This window comes from Electrona antarctica, assembly GCF_951216825.1.
Source record: "Electrona antarctica genome assembly, chromosome: 9".
Taxonomy (NCBI): domain Eukaryota; kingdom Metazoa; phylum Chordata; class Actinopteri; order Myctophiformes; family Myctophidae; genus Electrona; species Electrona antarctica.
Window position 1 is genome coordinate 10,167,832 of NC_136790.1, and position 20,478 is coordinate 10,188,309.

General features: G+C 43.6%; 1 protein-coding gene across 1 annotated transcript in view; it reads right to left on the reverse strand.

The window, feature by feature from the left end:
* The window catches only part of cadpsa (Ca2+-dependent activator protein for secretion a), a gene marked incomplete at both ends in the record, with an annotated part of 161,672 nt that overhangs the window by 55,581 nt on the left and 85,613 nt on the right, over positions 1-20,478 (reverse strand). Inside the window, 6 exons of the mRNA XM_079509744.1 lie at positions 1,477-1,664; positions 2,352-2,488; positions 10,061-10,072; positions 13,506-13,724; positions 14,662-14,770; positions 19,818-19,884. Of these exons, the coding sequence (XP_079365870.1) occupies positions 1,477-1,664; positions 2,352-2,488; positions 10,061-10,072; positions 13,506-13,724; positions 14,662-14,770; positions 19,818-19,884 (732 nt within the window). The remainder of the gene's footprint in view (positions 1-1,476; positions 1,665-2,351; positions 2,489-10,060; positions 10,073-13,505; positions 13,725-14,661; positions 14,771-19,817; positions 19,885-20,478) is intronic.

Genomic DNA, 20,478 nt, shown 5'->3' on the forward strand with positions numbered 1-20,478 from the left:
TCTCCCTGACCCTTGCCCTCTGCACTGGAGTGACGGTGGTGTATCGCCCTTACGGCCAGGGCTGGACAAAGTACTACTATACTCAACCCCAGTACTTGAGTCAAAGTATATAATTTAGATCTTCCTAGTCAAATATTACTCAAAAAGAAACTGATTGTCAACTGATTGTAGGTCATTTTAACGTCTACTCAGGCTTTTGTGAGCACCCCAGACTGTTTTTAAGTTGATTCAATATTTAGATATTTGATATTAATTTCATCAGACACCTCCTATACAAACCCATTGTGACTTCAAACTCTTCAAAGCGTTTTAACAATGTTAAACTAATTGAAAACACACATCCTTGGTTCTGGTGACTGATATTGTCCTTCAAATGCATGGTGGTGGGGGGGTGGGGGGGGGGGGTCAATAATTGTCATATTATTTTAATTATTTATGAATAATAAAATAGAATAAAATGATTTAAACAAGTAATTAAAAAACACAAAAAAAACGTTCTCTTGATCTCAGGTGACTGATGATAATACTGCATGACAAAGTATACGTCTAAAGTCCTAACCACACCAAATGGTCAAGGCGGTTTTAGCGTTAACTCCTTGCAACCGTTTGGACCCAAGGAGTTGCATGGTGTCCCCTTTGGTGTGGTTAGGGCGTTAAGAGCTACACCAGTCAGTATATGTTCAGCTTGTTTTCATGATTCTGTGTATGTTCCCTGCAGTCCCCCATTGGAATTAACTCCATAGATTGCTGAAGTACTTACCTTCTGCTTCCTGGGGAATTCTGGGACCTGACGTCCTTTTTCTTCATGAACTCAATGATTTTGTATGGGTTTTTAGCAGTAGGGGAGGGAGTGGAGGGAGCAGGGACGGAGGGATAAAGAGCTCTTTCGAGCTGAGATACGGGCCAGCCTAGCAACTCACACACTCGCTCTCTAGTTTTGGTATTACGTAAGAGTATGTGGTTCATGGGAATGAGGCGCAGTGGGGGGGGGTATATGGGATTACATCAACCCAAAACAAGGTAAAGGGGGGGAAAAGAGACAAAGAGAACCAAGAAAATTGAGCATGCAAACAAAGCAAAACAAACAAAGCATGGATAAAAAGAAACGCACCAAATAAAATAAATACCGATAGCACCAAATAAGCACTTAAACTAACACTTAACCTATATACAATACATTTCAGCCATTTGAAAATAGCCGATCTACAAGCTCACAATGCATCGCATCGCGATGCATTGTGAGCTTGTAGATCGTAGACACATTTTGAACTTTTGAAATGGGACATTCTGCAATATGAGCACTTTCACTTTTAGTACTTTAAGTGCATTTTGATGCCGATACTTTTGTACTTTTACTTGAGCACATTTCGAATACGGGACTTGTACTTGTAACAGAGTACATCTACATTGCAGTACTGATACTTTTAATTAAGAAAAACATTTGAGTACATTTTCCATCAGCGCGGCCTGCCTTACCTGTTCCCGTGTACGTGTGAGGCACAGAAGGCGAAGCTGTAGTGCAGCAGAGTGGGGTCGATCATGGCGCCGTTCTCCGCTCGCTCCAGGAGGTCGCTGAGGTAGCACAGGTGTCTGTGGCAGCCTCTCACCCCGTTGCGAGCACAGTACTCGTCCATGACAAACACTTGACCGGGACTGAACCAGCCCTGGAAAGCACACGGTGAACGGTACATTAGGTCTATTACGTGGTTACTTGCGGTTACCAAACTTTTTATCTCGTGACCCAAAACAGAGATTAGACGTTTGCCCAGGACCCAAACTATAGTGAAAATAGCCGATCTACAAGCTCACAACGCGGCGCAGATCGGCTATTTTCACTACTTCTTATTAAACATTTGTTTTCTAATTCATGGAATTTCTTAGATTTTTGTTTCATTTTTTCATGAAATTACTAAAAATACATTGAATTTTGTTTTTCATTTATGAAAATCTTTGCAACATTCCCCAAAAAGGGAATGTTTTTTGAAAATGTTTTGAAATAATAATTAAAAACGAAACGTGGGGAAACGAAAAAAATTAAGGGACGCATAAAACCGTGTCCGCGACCCACAAATGGGTCCCGACCCAGTATTTGGGAAACAGTGGTCTATTGCAGGGGTTCTCAACGTTTTTGGCCGGGGACCCCCGGAAATGCTTTGGCAATGTCTCGGGACCCCCGCCCCGCCCCCTCCCGACCCCCAATATAAATTGACTGCTACAATAACCTTAATAATAGAGACAATACACCATAAAAAAATACTGAAACCAGATATAATCATTAGGGAAGGTGTATGCATGTACTATGTGTACTATATGTAAACTCTTCATTTCCACTTTCCAGCCATTCTCCTCACCAGACAGGAGTAGGAGTCATTCAGCCTGTGGTCCAAAGTGAGGCGCTGCACCAGCTCAAATAGAGAGCAGTGGTCAAAGTTACAGGGGTTCGCCGAAATGAACTCGTCCATGCCATGCTTCTGAGCCCGGTCAGCGTCTGGGACCCCCGGAGCAGTCCAACACACACACACACACACACACACACACACACACACACACACACACACACACACACACACACACACACACACACACACACACACGCACACACACACACATACCACACAGAGAGAGAGAATGACAGTCAGAAGTATTCCGAAGAATGAAATCCATATTTAACGCATTAGGGAAATAATATTCAATCAAAACATTCGGCATCTCATCTGACTTTTTTTTTTGCCACTAAATATGTGTCCAGTCCCAAGGACTGATTGATCAACAGGACTTAAAGGGACATTTCACCACTGGAAGAAACTGCAGCCACTCAATGTAATAGTATTTGTAGTAAATAAACAGTGACCATAATGCTTTGGTGCACTGCCCCTCCTTGTGGAGAGGAGGGGAGACTGCGTGGATGTGTGACTTGTAGTCCAGGAAGGAAGTGAGACCACATTTTCATGACAATGAAATACTGCACACATAATAAGAAAGTTTTTCTTGTGTCCTAAACATCATTAAAAATAAGATCTGGTTGGAAAAGGGGTGAAGTGGCCCTTTAAGAGTTGAGTGGGGCTGTATAAAGGCTTTTTTCCTGCTGACGGTTTGCTCGGGTATAACCTTTTAATTAAAGTTGTCAGTTTTGATTGAATAGGTCCTCTCGGGGCATGGAGGTACGAGAGGGTATGGGGGAGGGGGGGGGGGGTGAGTCTCACAGGCAGCTCTCAGGAGGTGAGTGGAGGTCTAAAGGTTAGTACTACTGGTTAGTTCTCACATGTGAGGGCTCAGGTAGACGTGAGTCATGTTGACATTCTGTTCATGCAGAACCTCGCCTAAAGGAAAAGTCAGTACTGGACCACACTGGTGCGAAAAGGCTTATGACAAGGGCTTGATCCGACTGATTTACAGTGGTGGAATTTGTAACTACAGTAAGTACATTTACCTAAGTACAATTTTGAGGTATTTGTACGTTACTCGAGTAATGCCAATTTCCAATATTTTGACTTCTACTCCACTACATCTCTGAGGGAAATATTGTGTTTTTACTCCACTACAATTATTCGAAAACTCGAGTTACTATTTACCTTATAGATTTGGGTTACAGTTAAGTAGGCTATTATTTCAAAACATACAGTAACCACTTCAGCCCTTTATACATGTCGCCCATTTGAAAATTATTTGTATACATTTGAAATCATGAAATGAGACATTCTGCATAATGAGTACTGCATTACTTTTAGTACTTTAGTACATTGTGATGCCAATACTTCTACTCAAGTACATTTTAAATTCCGGACTTTTACTTGTTACGGAGTATTTCTATGTTGCAGTATTGATACTTTTACTTAATTAAAACATTTGAGTACCTTTTCCACCATTGCTGATTTAGAAATATAACATTTCCTACTACAGCCCATAATTTCCATATACCACACACACTACACCCAAGCAAATCCACAGCCACACAACACCTAAACCCATAACATCATCCCTTCATTCTCCTTTCCAACAGAGGTATCCTACTCTACAACACACTCCGTCCCACCAAAGAGCCTGTGGCCGCGGGACCCCCGCAGTGGCCCTAATTAATCACTGCCCAGAACGTCCCATTGCAAGCCTGGGACGGGGCCCTGCTGTGGGGGGCACTCTGGCTAATCTTCTTTGTCCCCATAATTTGAGGCTTTGAATAAAATTTTACAACAACGTCTCTCTTGCTTTCCCAGTTAGCAGGCAGAGTTATAAGGCCAGGCCTAATCCTGACAACAGGGTGCTAGTTTTTGTCTCTCTGGTTGTAGTCCTGCGTGGTCTCGCTATAAATGCCCAATGGAGGTCTGGAGAAACTCTCATTTCAAACAGCGGATAGAATGAGCGAGCAGGACGCTGGGGCCTTTTGTTCACTTTGTATAGAGGCTAGTTATGTTGTTTAGGCTACTTAAACTTATATACAGATGCTAGATATACTGTTGTGACTAAGATGCTAGATATGTTGTTTACTTGTTTAATAGTACTGTACAGCATAAGCGCCGGAGAGGGGGTCATTTGGGTCTGAATGTCCCACGCTTTTTCTTTTTTCCGGCGCTGGTCTCTCTAGCACCGTTCCCATTTTGTTGCACAATTGTCTTTGTGTATTGGCTGTGTCTTTGTGTATTGGCTGCCACTGCATTCTTGCCTCTCACCGCAATGACCATTCTGGCTTTATAACCTACCCCAGGGGTTCTCAACCCGTGGGTTGCGACCCCTCGGGGGGTCGCCAAATTATTTTGGGGGGTCCCCAAAATATTTTCAAAAAGAAAAAAAATATATATTTTTTAAAATTTTATTTTCACGATTTTTCAAAAATAGCAGACCTACAAGTTCATAGCGCGCCACTCGGTGGCGCGCTATGAGCTTGTAGATCTGCTATTTTTCAATAGCTAAATTATAACAATGCTTAAAGGGTAAGACCACTTTTTTAGAGGTTTGGGTTGTTTTCTTACCTTATTATGGTCAAACTAGTCCAGTCCAGGAGTTATTTCGCTCCATAGTGCAGTTTTACAGAAAATAGCGTTATAAAAATACCAGCCCATTGACTTACATTGTACACTGAAACAGCTCTCAAAATCACTCTTTTAGTTCGTAAACAAACACAAACAAAGTTGTTTCAGACAATATAGAGCAACACCAAACCTCATGTGGTTTTTTTTTTTCATAAAAATGTTAACTTCCTGTTGATTTGTCCATTTTTATTCAGAAGAAAACCCGGACTGGATCCATGGATCCGGATCCAGATCTTCATATAGTAAAATCAACAGGAAGTTAACATTTTTATGAAAAAAAAAAACCACATGAGGTTTGGTGTTGCTCTATATTGTCTGAAACAACTTTGTTTGTGTTTGTTTACGAACTAAAAGAGTGATTTTGAGAGCTGTTTCAGTGTACAATGTAAGTCAATGGGCTGGTATTTTTATAACGCTATTTTCTGTAAAACTGCACTATGGAGCGAAATAACTCCTGGACTGGACTAGTTTGACCATAATAAGGTAAGAAAACAACCCAAACCTCTAAAAAAGTGGTCTTACCCTTTAAAACATCAAAAGGGGTTCCCGCCCAAAATGGTTTAAGGTTATTGTAGCAGTCAATTTATATTGGGGGTCGGGAGGGGGCGGGGCGGGGGTCCCGAGACGTTGCCAAAGCATTTTCGGGGGTCCCCGGCCAAAAACGTTGAGAACCCCTGACCTACCCTACGTGCAATAACTGCAGTTGCTCTCTAGTGACGATCTCGAATATTGTCCCCCCACTTTACGTCCCTACTTTTATTGTTAATATTCGAAGGAATATTGGAATATGGAATAGGCTATCTGATGACAACTGACACACACAGCTGTCTTGTATGATTTCATGTCCATCCATCCATCTTCAACCGCTTATCCGTAGTCAGGTCACAGGGGCAACAGCTCCACTAGAGTGCTACAGACTTTCCTCTCCACAGCAACAATCATCATTGTGGGGGATTCCGAGGCGTTTCCGGCAGATTTTTGGAAATATAATTCCTCCATCTCATCCTTGGTCTGCCCGGGGTCTCCTTCTTGTGGGGCGTGCATCGAGGACCTCCCTAGGGGTCTGCCCGGGGTCTCCTTCTTGTGGGGCGTGCATCGAGGACCTCCCTAGGGAGACGTTCGAGAGGCGTCCTAACCAGATGCCCAGAATCAGATGTATGAACCAGATGTATGATTTAATGTCGCCTTTTAAAAAATAAAATAAAACAACTCCACCTGTTAACCACAGCGTCTACGTGACAATGAATGATTGAATGATGGAGAGAGAGAGAACGAAATCTTGCGTGCTTACAGTCACTTCTCGCGATAGTGTATAAAGTACTACAGTATACGGTTAAATAAACAAATTAAAACGGTGGCTTATCAGGCAATACCAGAACTTTTGCTGCCAATGAGGGCATGTGAAAACGGTCTCTCCCATTGCCAAACAAGTTATGCTAATTATTTTAGCTGTGAAAAGTTCTGGCTCTGAAGTGAAAACGTGGCTACAGATGGAGTCAAAGTAATATTAATCTGGCATGATGAAATAAGATCTAGTCCAGTGGTTCCCAAACATTGTAGCCTGTGACCCAAAAGAGAAACTTGATTTCTCCCCAAATGGGACCCAAACTAGTGAAAATAGCAAGAGTTCACAACGTGGTGGGACACAACGTGGTGGGACCCTAACCCTGGAATCTCTTAGATTTTCTTCGTGAAATTACTGAAAAAAATAACTTTGAATTTGGTTTTATTCCATAAAAGGTTTAGCTTTTTGGGAATGTTTTTTTTAAATATAATTTGGGAACCAGTGATCTAGTCTATGGAATGCTACATATAGCAAATCAATCCTGGGATTCGTCCGCCGCCGACGTCCCTTCACCAGCGAGTGACGGCCCGACCGGCACCCCAGCTGTCAGTCAACAGGAACAAAGAGCAGTGGACTCTCTTCTTAGAAAACATGCCAACGGTGTCCCCCCCCATGTCCAAGTCACCCCCCAAAAATCCATAAGGTGACATTGCGGTGCCCCCTTTGGTCTGTGGCTGGTGGCCTGTCAGGTCCATTTGATTTGAGTGAGAGGGGAGTGGAGGCATGAGGCTTGGACAGTAACTTGCAGTGACATTAGTCACCCCTGTCTGTCTGGAGCTGGGCCATGGAAGGAGAGTTCCTTCCTGACAATGATTGACGGCTGCTACTCATTTATAGATCCAAACCCAGCTAGCGTCGAGCGGGAGGCGAGAGGGAAGTCAGGAGGGCAGCGGGCGGCGCTGGTGGTCAAAAAGCATTTGGGGCTATTTAGCATGCGGCTTGTTGTTTGGTTGTTTTTTTGTGCCTTTTTCTTCCGACGGACTGGCCATCAAACATGTACACTTTACTACAACGCCAGCACAGCTGCAACAACCACAGCTGTCCACACATAGCGGACATGCCGTACATGAGTGTCAGTGGTCGCTCACACACACGCACACACACACACGCACGCACGCACGCACGCACGCACACACACACACACACACACACACACACACACACACACACACACACACACACACACACACACACACACACACACACACACACACACACTTACTTGCAGGTAACACAATGTATGCATTAACAAATCATATTATTACATCTTTAATGTGTGCTTATATGTAGTAAGCGCAACAAACTTTAAGTGTCTAATTTGAGATACGGTACATTTTATCTATAAAGCGCCTTTCAAAATAAGAGTTACAAGGTGTGTTATAGCCAAGTGTACTTCTCCGTAGAGGGGGGGATATCCACAACCTCTTATACTGAAAAGGGAGGCATAGAGCTATACACCCTCCACTATGAATGAGGGCCATTATTGGAAAATTGGAATTGGTAAATGACCAAATTGACCATGGGGTGATTACCGATTATGATGTTAAGTGGACAGATGGGTGGTGAGATTTAAGTGGGCCCTGATCCACTTAAGTATAGTTTTGATGTGAAACACTCGACCACGTCTTGTCCACTTGTCACGCACACGGTGCGTATAGGGACCTCAAGGCTTGTGGAGCAGCAAGCTGTTGCAGGCTTTCTCCTTTTGATCTAGTAACTTTGTTGGACACACGGCACTAAAATGGATGTGCGTGACATTCTTATGACTATAGTGAACGATGACAGTTACTGCATGTCAGTGGGTTCCCAAAGTGGGGTCCGGGGACCCCCAGGGGTCCTTGAGGGAGTTCCAGGGGGTCCCCCAGCTGAATGATAGTTTATAAAAGGAACCAAATGGACCCTAATGGGTCCATTTGGTTCCATTTGTACACTTTCAGAGTTAAATTAGCATTGATTTTATAATATAAATTGGGGTCCCAGAGATAGAAATGCTATTAAATGGGTGTCTGTAGACTAATATTCATGTCAAACTGGGGGTCCTTGAAATTAAACGGGTTGAGGATCACTGCTAGAGCCGTAAACATCTTCTCTTATGGGGTCCCTGGCAGATCTCTTCAAAGGGGGGTCTGCGATTTGGGGGTCCTTGACATGAAAAGGTTTGGGAACCACTGCTATATGTACACGACAAGAGCAGCATGGATGGATAGGATACGCGTGGTGCGTTTCGTAGTGAAGAATTCTATTTTATTTTATTTCATGTCTGTTGAACTACTTGATCAAGATGTTGTCTTTCATGTTTACATTTCCTCATTATTATTGTTGTTAGTATTATTTATGATTATTATTTTTCAAATGTGTTATGTATGTTGCTGTCTCCTTGGGGAGACAATTTTGTATTGAAAAACTGAATGATGATATATGATGCATATGTATAAAATGTATTGTCTACCCCAGCAATGACAATAAAAAACAATAAGTTGAAAAAAAAAGAAAGACAGCAGGAGATAGAAGTGGTGGTGAACAAGTGTTGCTCTAGTGCTATACACCATGATGTGTGACTGACAGTAAGCACAGTGAGCACCGTACTCAGTATCTGACTAACTGTCATTGTTAAAAAATAATAATAATAATAATAAAAGCTCAGTTTCTTTTTGTTTTGCTATAATTCAATGTACCCCATTTGGTTGTGGGGGTCTTATTTGGCATGTTATATTATGCATTGCACCAATCCAGGTGTGAACTGCAAAGTAGTTATTTGATAACATTTTGTCTGATTGCTTCCCAAAATAATTGTGCAGCAATCACACTGTATTATTCATTATTCATGGCACGGCACTTTTAACTTGGTAATTACCAGCTGCTGAGACACAGTGGGACTCCTGTGGTTGTGTCAAAAACAGCTTATTCAAAATAATTCACTTTTGTCTTTAATAAAGACATGCTGGATGCGCACTGCCTATTGCCACTGGCAAATAGAAAAGTATTTTTAATTTGAGACATTCCCCTATGTATATTTGAGCTTGTGTATTTATTTTGAATATGTGCTTACGTGTGTGTGTGTGTGTGTGTGTGTGTGTGTGTGTGTGTGTGTGTGTGTGTGTGTGTGTGTGTGTGTGTGTGCGTGCGTGCGTGCGTGCGTGCGTGCGCGCGTGCGCGCGCGCGTGCGTGCGTGCGTGCGTGCGTGCGTGCGTGCGTGCGTGAGTGCACACGTGCTTGCGTGCACACGTGCGTGCGTGCGTGCGTGCGTGCGTGCGTGCGTGCGTGCGTGCGTGCGTGCGTGCACACGTGCTTGCATGTGCGTGAACATGAGTGGACCTGTTTGTGAATACTTCATGCAGGTGTTTTGGTCAAATCATCCACAGTTTCTCCTAATTATAAACACACGGGTAAAATGCAGTAACACTATTCTAAAATGACCAGGCAGGGGCTGAGCGGTCCTAGTGAGCTGTGACACACGACATGACACATCTCCGATGGACAGGTGATGGCAAACAGAAGCCAGTTCGGACCAAATCGAACCAACAGAGACCAGAGCAGGTTAGCATGCTTCCTAAAACTATGGAGGAGCGTGCCACTCCCTAAGGGTAGAGTAGAGTAGTAGTCAAACGTAATGTAGCAAAGAAAGAAAGCAAGAAAGAAAGAAAGAAAGAAAGAAAGAAAGAAAGAAAGAAAGGGGGAGGAAAGCACTTACCTTTCAGTCCAGCTATAGATAGCAGAGTGGGCGGGGTGGGGGGAGTGAAGAAGATGAAGAGGAAGCAGAGAAGGAAGAAGTACAGAGACACATAAAGACACAGAGCAGCCACTGCACACTTCAACACTTCAGCTCGTCAACGACGCGGTAACATAAAGCACAGTAACGACGCGGTAACATAAAGCACAGTAACGACGCGGTAACATAAAGCACAGTAACGACGCGGTAACATAAAGCACAGTGACGACGCGGTAACATAAAGCACAGTAACGACGCGGTAACATAAAGCACAGTAACGACGCGGTAACATAAAGCACAGTAACGACGCGGTAACATAAAGCACAGTAACGACGCGGTAACATAAAGCACAGTGACGACGCGGTAACATAAAGCACAGTAACGACGCGGTAACATAAAGCACAGTAACGACGCGGTAACATAAAGCACGGTAACGACGCGGTAACATAAAGCACGGTAACGACGCGGTAACATAAAGCACAGTGACGACGCGGTAACATAAAGCACAGTAACGACGCGGTAACATAAAGCACAGTAACGACGCGGTAACATAAAGCACAGTGACGACGCGGTAACATAAAGCACAGTAACGACGCGGTAACATAAAGCACAGTAACGACGCGGTAACATAAAGCACAGTAACGACGCGGTAACATAAAGCACAGTAACGACGCGGTAACATAAAGCACAGTAACGACGCGGTAACATAAAGCACAGTAACGACGCGGTAACATAAAGCACAGTAACGACGCGGTAACATAAAGCACAGTAACGACGCGGTAACATAAAGCACAGTAACGACGCGGTAACATAAAGCACAGTAACGACGCGGTAACATAAAGCACAGTAACGACGCGGTAACATAAAGCACAGTAACGACGCGGTAACATAAAGCACAGAAGCAAAATCAGGTGGAAAGAGAGAGAGAGACACACAAAGAGGGAGGGATATGGAGGGAAAGAGATAGAGAGCGAGGGGGAGTGAGAGAGGGGGGCAAATAGAGAGCGAGGGAGAGGGAGACGGTAACAGCTCAACTCCTGTACGTGAGAAGCAGTTTAGTGTGCACATAGTTTACTTCGGACGTAAAATATACCGTGTGCAGTTTGTGCACCTCACATTTTAGAAAGATATAGTTACGGTCACTCGCCCAAGCTATATATGTACAGTATACGCCTGTGAGCATAGCTACTTTTATGCACTTACCAGTATACACAAATGGCATGAATAAGTTATACGTTAATTTCCATATACACTGTACAATTGTTAACTAGACGCAGGGGTTCTCAACGTTTTTGGCCGGGGACCCCCGGAAATGCTTTGGCAATGTCTCGGGACCCCCGCCCCGCCCCCCTCCCGACCCCCAATATAAATTGACTGCTACAATAACCTTAAACCATTTTGGGCGGGAACCCCTTTTGGTGTTTTAAGCATTGTTATAATTTAGCTATTTAAAAATAGCAGATCTACAAGCTCGTAGCGCGCCACCGAGTGGCACGCTACGAGCTTGTAGGTCTGCTATTTTTGAAAAATTGTGAAAAATAAATAAAAATAAAAATCTTTTTTTTTTCTTTTTTTTTCCAATAATTTGGGGACCCCCTAAAATATTTTTTGCGACCCCCCGAGGGGTCGCGACCCACGGGTTGAGAACCCCTGAACTAGAGGCCTGCATTCATCACCCCATTACATGCCACTAAGACTCCTTCTACACGGCGACCATCTCCAGATAAAACGGCAAAGTCCCGTTGCGTTCTCATTTTGTATTGACCCTTTACAAGAACGCACACTTTATGAAAACGCTATAATATCGCTAGGTGGCGGTAACGGGCTGCCAAATAGACCAGTCACCCACGTTACTACAAGAAGAAGAGCCAGCTCCCCCTTCACGCAACCCTATCGGGGTTTTGCTATTCAACATTAATGTTACATTATAGCTGAATATTGGATGTTAAAAAAAATAATTTTAATAATATTGATCTGTGACCATTTAGTCTCTCTAGAAACTAAAGAGACACGACAGTAAACAATACCGTATATTTCTCCATTTCCATTGGGAAATGTGTTTGAGAATAGTTAGTATAGAAAATAATAGAACATTATCAATCTATAACAAATCAGAACACAACGTGGTTGTGGCCGTCGCTCGCTGTCTGCTTTCTATAACGCATCGGGTGACAGACAGGCTGACAGACAGCCCAGAGCATGCAGGCAGAGCGCGCCACGGGATGGTTATATATTTTATAATACATTAGGCTACATAAACGCTGCTGCCGCGGCTGCCACCTATCACAATTAAGGCATTTTATTTACCTCATGGTTTTACATTCACCAATTTCACCATCGCTGATGAGCAGCACTTTGTAGGCGAGGAGGGAGACTTGTTCAGGAACTCCATCATATCATAATTATATGGCTCTGCATGTAATAATATATGTGCTGCGAGCCAACGTGAGCCATGATGTCATAAGTTTTGCGGATTCACCGTTTTGCCTGTTTACACGGAGAAGGGGTAAAACGGCGTTCTCAAAGATTTCCACTCTGGGAGGTGGTTTCACTTTGTTGCGTTTTCACCTTCTGAAAACACCCTTCTCGTCTAAACGGACCCCAGCAAACGATACTTTATTTTGCCGTTTTATATGAACACCATTCTCGTCTAAAGACCACCTAAGATGAGCTACATTACCAGCCATTAACTGCAGCTGGCTATGCTATTATTATCTCAGCAGGAATAAATAGCTGCTTTCCAGAGAAGAAAAAAACAATATATAGACTTGCGGCAACCTTGTGTAGCAGCAAAAAAAACATTTTGATGGGCTCCACATGCATCACACTCACACACGCACCGATGTAACCCCAGGGTAAGGAACCAAAAGAGAGAATGGCAAAAAAGCAAGATATGGAAAAAATAAATGCTTTCTTATATAGACAGATAGGCAGACAGGTTGACAAGTAGTCAGGTAGACAGATAGACAGATAGGCAGACAGGTAGACAAGTAGTCAGGTAGACAGATAGACAGATAGGCAGACAGGTTGACAAGTAGTCAGGTAGACAGATAGACAGATAGGCAGACAGGTAGACAGATAGACAAATAGACAGATAGAAGTGAAAACCTACGATAATTAAAAGCATATTTTTTCCAGTTTCAGTTTAGAGAGAGTCATTTTCTTTTTTGACTAACCTAAAGGAGTTGTGGGACCGTTTTTAACACATTCATAATGACGTCTGTCAGAAGGGATTCAATTAACGCAACTCAATCAGTCATCCTATCCTATGTTCATTCTCCCCAGAGAACGAGACGAACCAGCTGAAATGGGTGAATAAATCACGTTGGTTATTGTGAGTTGGACTCAAAGTCAATTGGGAGCTTCCAAAGCTGTCCGAAAGCTATACGAGACAAAATGCGGAAAAAGAAGTTGGAACAACACATACAGAACTGGGAGATGGGTGCGTCGAGCTGCACGGTCCCTGTGGTGCCCCCTCTGGAGCTGAGCTTCTGGACCTGGGTGGGGGCGATGGGCTTGTGGGACTGGCCGGTGGCCCGGTACATGGCCTGGACCCAGAGGATGCGGTCCTGCTCGTCGTCACTGGCAAAGATCACAGTGTCTCCCTCCTTCACGGCGTTGAAGAACGTCCGGCCGCCATCTAGACCTGTGTTGTGGAAAGGAAAGGGCCACGTCACGGTACATACCGGTATTAGGGCAGGCCTGAATAACGCACTGAACGCAGTGCTGAGAAGTGGCGCTGTTGACCTTCACACTGTGCACAGGTGCATGATGGGAAGCTGAGTTTTTTAGCAGCCATGTGACGCTGTTGAGTTCCACACTGTGCACACCTGCATGATGGGAAGCTGAGTTTGTATCACCCAAGTGTGAAATTACTCTATATTCTAATCATTGCTATATTTAAAACCAATGTCATCCAATCAGAAGATAAACAGTGATATTGGAACTTGGAAGTGAATAAACAAATAAATTAGCTGACAAAATTGGAACTGCAAACGCAGCTGATGCGGCAGTGGTGGCTCAGGGGTAGAGTGGCTGGATGGTAACCGTAAGGTTGACAGTTCGAACCCAGGCTCCCCCAGAGTTAGTGTCGAAGTGTCCTTGAGCAAGACTCTGAACCCTGCTCCTGATGTGCTGGTTGGTGCCTTGCATGGTTTCTGCCGCCATGTGGGTGTGAATGGGTGAATGTAATGCACAATCTATGTAAAAGTGCCTTGGATAAAGGCGCTATATAAATGCACCATTTACCATTTAAATGATCATTGTGGGCTTCTCTGTCATGATTAGTTGTAATGTTTAAACGACCTAAAAATATATACAGTGTATTTTCTGCTTACTAAATAGCTAGAGAGATGAGGAAAACCCCGTTACCAAACAAACATTGTATTGCAATGATTAGTGGAATATATAAAGTAACAATTTAACAAAAAAAATTTTTTTGTTTCTAACCCCAAAAAATATCAATGACAGTACCTTTAATTACAAAACGTTTACAGAGTTCTGTGAAGTTTAAATATACTGTAGGCTTACTAATGTTAGCTGGTTGGCATGTTAAGTAATTGGCTGTGCCTGTCAGGTGTTACCTGGCTGAGGGTCGGTATAGTCCACAGTGTATCCATCCAATTGGAGGAGTTCCACAGGCTCCGCCTTCTTCTCTCTGTAGCTGCACATGGCGAAGGTATACTGGCTGACCTGAAGAGAAGCACACAGCCTTATCACACGCAGCAAGTATTCATGGGTTTCAAATGTAGTGTCCTACACCAGGGGTTCTCAACGTTTTTGGCCGGGGACCCCCAGAAATACTTTGGCAATGTCTCGGGACCCCCGCCCCGCCCCCCTCCCGACCCCCAATATAAATTGACTGCTACAATAACCTTAAACCATTTTGGGCGGGAAGCCCTTTTGGTGTTTTAAGCATTGTTATAATTTAGCTATTTAAAAATAGCAGATCTACAAGCTCATAGCGCGCCACCGAGTGGCGCGCTACGAGCTTGTAGGTCTGCTATTTTTGAAAAATCGTGAAAAAAAATAATATTTTTTTTTAATAATTTGGGGACCCCCTAAAATAATTTGGCGACCCCCCCGAGGGGTCGCGACCCACGGGTTGAGAACCCCTGTCCTACACCTGCCATCTCATTAAGAAGCTAATCGATAGATGCAGCGCGAGTCTTTAACTAAACCATATACCGTATCCGTATGTAAGCTACCAACTACGGGAACAAAACGTATTCTAACGTGAGATTACAATTATAGGTATATGCATACCGTATGCATGTGTAGGCTACATAATGAGCATGGAAATGACACAATGGAAGGAAATCTATGCCGTGCACAATTAAGTACTACTTCATTCAGAGCCCTATTTTTGTCAGTGCCAAGTTGAACAATTTAAAAATGTTGTTCAAAATAGTAAAAAAAATAATGTGTGAGTGTGTCTGTGTGTATGTGTAGTAGCCTACATGTGCTTGTGTTTATGCACGTGTAAAAATATAAAAATGCAGCATATAGAAAAGAGTATGCGACAGCTGTGTTACCCTCTCATTGCATACCGTGCGTGCGTGCGTGCGTGCGTGTGTGCGTGCGTGCGAATGATAATCACATTATAATAAGCTGAATGAAGTGTCTTGATCGGGGGGGGTAAACTATGAGAGTTAGTAGTGATGATAAAAGTGGTGTTAATGGGTGTTCATGACCAGCAATAATGAGCGACTACACGGCATGTCCATGTCTTTATGCACGCAGGCCCTCATGTCAGCTCTAATAGGAATGAAAGGACCAATCAACAAAGAGGGAGGGACTGAGCACATGGCAGCTGGGGAAATGGGAGTGTCTGTCTGTCTGTCTGTCTGTCTGTCTGTCTGTCTGTCTGTCTGTCTGTCTGTCTGTCTGTCTGTCTGTCTGTCTGTGTGCTGATGAGACCTGGGGCCGACTAGGGGACAGAGGGCCCCGTGGGACCCCTGCAGAACCCAACAACTCTTGGGTGGCCTATTGGCCTCCAGGACGTCACACAGGCTCATCAGAGTCTTAACTACGCACCCCACCCCCCACTCTCTTCCTAATTGTAAGCCCAACTCCCCAAATCTATTTTAAGTATAGCAACACACGCACGCACACACACACACACACACACACACACACACACACACACACACACACACACACACACACACACACACACACACACACACACACACACACACACACACACACACACACACACACACACACACACACACACACACACACACACACACACACACACACACCTCCACTCATAGTTGTCGTCGTGCGTAGGCAGCCCATTGGACCATACATGTCAACGTCACCACCGCTTTATGTAAGATAAGGTGTTTTGGTATGAAAATTATACAGTATAATATAAACATGTATCGATAAGCACTACAGAAGTGGGCTGAAGTGGTTAATGTACGTTAAAATTATACTTAAGTGTAAATGTACTTAGTTACTTTCCACATTTGCATTTCTGTATCTATGGTTCCACACACCAACAGGTCACCATCATCCATTAATTAACTCATATCGATGTACTATGTGTAGTATTGTGTACTAATGAGTACTATGTGTAGTATTGTGCACTATGTGTACTATGTGTAGTATTGTGTACTAATGTGTACTATGTGTAGTATTGTGTACTATGTGTAGTATTGTGTACTAATGTGTACTATGTGTAGTATTGTGTACTATTGTGTACTACGTATGTGTCTGCCATAAGGGGAATGTCGTGAACTCATTGATTACACCCTCCAACCATAGAGGCGTGTAGAAGAAGACCATCGGACTCTGAAGTGTTCATTTATTTGCAACTCCCAACATTTGGTAAAATTTGTACCAAATGGAGATTACCGTGTATACTGGCAGAATCTGAACAGAGGCCAAATAAGGTGACAGAACTACACGGTGGATTGATCGATCAGTCGGTGGACAGATAGACAGATACATAGATAGATAGACAGACAGACAGACGTGTAGCCAGATAGACAGTTAAGTAGACGGACTGAGGGGGCAGAGAGGGAGGCTAGTGTCGTTCTACAGATGTTGCCTGCGGACCGCTCAGTGATTAGACATCACTTTGCATCATAAACACAGGCTTTAGCCTTCCAATCTGTTCTCTAACCCAGCAGAGCAGAGGGGACACACCAGGCCAGCACCAAGCACTTCTGGCAGGAGGAGGAGGAGGAGGAGGAGTAGGAGGAGGAGGAGGAGGAGAGGAAGAATTTAAGAGGACGAGAGAAGAGAGAGGGCAAGAAACAAGAGATGTAACGATGACATTGACAATGCCTGTCAGTAGCCTATGCCGTATATATGGGTGAAGTCCAATAAAAACATTTCTGAAGACAACAAATATTTGTGTAATGTTGGCAACACAAAAGCCATTCACAAAATGAAGTGACAATCTGCGGGAGAGCACCAGGGGTCCAAATGGACCCTTACAGGTCTGTGACCGTCAGAGTTTAAACACTGAGGATTTTACAGTGTAGATTGGGGTCCCAGAGATAAACATAGAGATATAAGAACATCAAATGGGGGTCCGTGCTCTAATGGCATCAAACTGTGGGTCCTAAAAAAAAGGGGAAAAAATCATTGAGAATGACCGGCAATGACGGCATTTACCGCCGTTATTGCCATCTAGGGGGCGAAAAGGAACTCATAGCTTGCCAGCCGTTGACTTCAATGTTAGAGCATCTTAGTTTGAAAGCGGTTTCTAGCCGGAAACTGCGAGTCAGGAAGTGAAAGTCCGCTATGTAACATGTCCCGTGATTGTCATTTAATTCACCCAAAACATACTCTTTGTAACTGAGGATCATATCGCTTAGAGAAATGAGCCGCAAATCAAGCTCGTTTTTGGTCCAAAAAGAAGAATCCGAGATATTACGATTCTAAAAACTGCGTCCCCATAGACAGCATGAGCCAGCAGAATTTTCATTTCATTTTTATTTATTTTTTGTCGTTTTTTTTAATCAATTGATATTAAAAAAGGCATGAAAAGGCAACATCGGCGTGCTGGGACTAGTTTTGGGTTCCAACTCCAAGTCACACTGCCCTAATCTGTTTCCCTGAGTAGGCGACCAGGCCTTCGGCGGCGTGGCCTCGTGAAGTGACGTCCAAAGCTCAAGTGTGTCACACACACAGGCTGTGTGTGAGCGGAGGATGTGAGAAATGGAATACTCTGTGCAGTGAATGCTGGAAACATTCTCAAGTTTCCGATATAGGATGAGAAGGCGGCATCAAATGAATGAATGTGAAGTGTTGAACATTCAAAAAACGGTTAAAAGCCTCGTTTCCCCTGCTGTTATTGCTCTGGAGAAATGTTTGTCTGGGATCCTCAGAGGATGTGTTTTTGATGTGCTTGCTCTGGCGCAACACGCCTGAAAATGATCAACAAGGTACATGTAGCTGTGGGCGAGTCCAAAGACAACTTCAAGCAAGATATTTGCTGTTAGGTGAAAGTGTGATATGATGGAGACATATGTTGTATAGTCAATACTTACACGAGACTTGACATAAGCAAAACAAAAAGTGCAAAGGGAAAGAAAAGAAAGAAAGAAAGGAAAAAGGATGTAGAGAAATTAAACACAGACATGCATGGTAAATAAGTATAACTTAGAATAGAAATTATAACATGCAACAATAATCAGAATGTATCGTTCATTCATATGTGGTGAATAGCAAGCATGTGCTTCTAACAATCTAACAAGCATATACGTACAAATACACAAATATTACAAATGCACAGGCACACACACACACACACACACACACACACACACACACACACACACACAGGCACATAGAGGCACACATACAAACATGCATGTATATACTCACAAACCTGCACACAAGCCACCCCCACGCACGCACGCACGCACGCACGCACGCACGCACGCACGCACGCACACACGCGCGCACGCACACGCACACGCACACGCACACGCACACACACACACACACACACACACACACACACACACACACACACACACACACACACACACACACGCAGTCTATTGACCGGTATTTGTCACTTGCTATATGTATCGCTGGGAGCGAGTGTGAGGCTTGAAGTTGGCGGCGCTCAGGCATTCCTAGCTGCGAGTGCTAAGCCAGCTAGTGTTCACTCGGCTTTGTCAATCTACTGTCAACTTGTAGCTCTGAGACATATCCTGTCCAACACATAAGCGACAGCCAGCCGCCCTCATACACTTCCCCAACGCACAGCCACCAGGAAATGGCCGCTATATCCCCATCCTCCTGAAAAAAGCCTGTTTGGGCTCTCCATCATTCCTCTGACAGCTTGGTTGCACATCTCTGCCTCGCTCCTCACGCACAATATTGTGTGTGGTGAAAATATTAGCCATAACCCCACCAGTTGATGGGAGAATGTGCTGACATTGGATAGCTGCCCAGTTTAGTGGAGTAATATGGCATTTTATGTTGCTGTTATTAAAGTCAATGTGGCTGTGAATGATGCAAAAACAACGAATTGGCTCATATAAGGCAACCAGCCCTAGGCGACAGTAGACTAAAGCTAATTCTAAAAGTGACATTGCTTCCAATTTCCTGTATAGCTATAGGATGTTTAATTATTATACACATTCACACAAACAAGGCACTTTCTTATATTTCTTGTTGTATGTTTAGCCTATCGAATGTAAATTATCTCATGTTTGCTTTTTTTGTAATGATACATATTCAGTGTCAACACATTTACATCACTTACCTGAACAAGCACAAAGAAACGCTTCTTCCATCTCTTCCATACGTTTTTCCCAATAGCCCATAGGTACCTGTGGAATAAGACATTCAGACTTAGAACCTAATTGGGAGCTCAAGAAATACCATGTCGTAGGTCATAGTATCTAGCAATATTGTTGAAACAAACTATAGAAAACATGTTCATTTATAGTTGCAGGCTTCTGTGATTGATGTCCTTCAGGTTAGATTTTGTGTTGAAAACCGTTATGAAGGGGGAAAGTGACTTGTGCAACTTTGCCAAGGATCTGCTGCCCTCTCCTGTTTGAATCACATTACTGCAGCCAGGCATGAACTTATTTCACAAGCTCTTTAAAGCTGTTTCCACATTTAGGCGCGGCAGCTTTTCACTCAGAGCAGGCGTCTCTTCCTGGTTTTTAGACAGCTGGTGGGTGGGACCTGTTCTAGCAAAAAAAGGGATGCCCCCTCCATCAACACATGCATGATTTCCACTATTCCCATCAATGACAGCTCAGAAGGTAGAGCAGCCCTCTTGGAATCAGAAGGTTCCAGGCCTTTTTTTTTATTTATTTTTTACATACAAGTACATTTGTATGTCTTTAAAATTAACGTTCTGATTAATTGAAAATGGAGGACCCTGTAAACAAGTCTTAGTGCTTTTTCTGGTT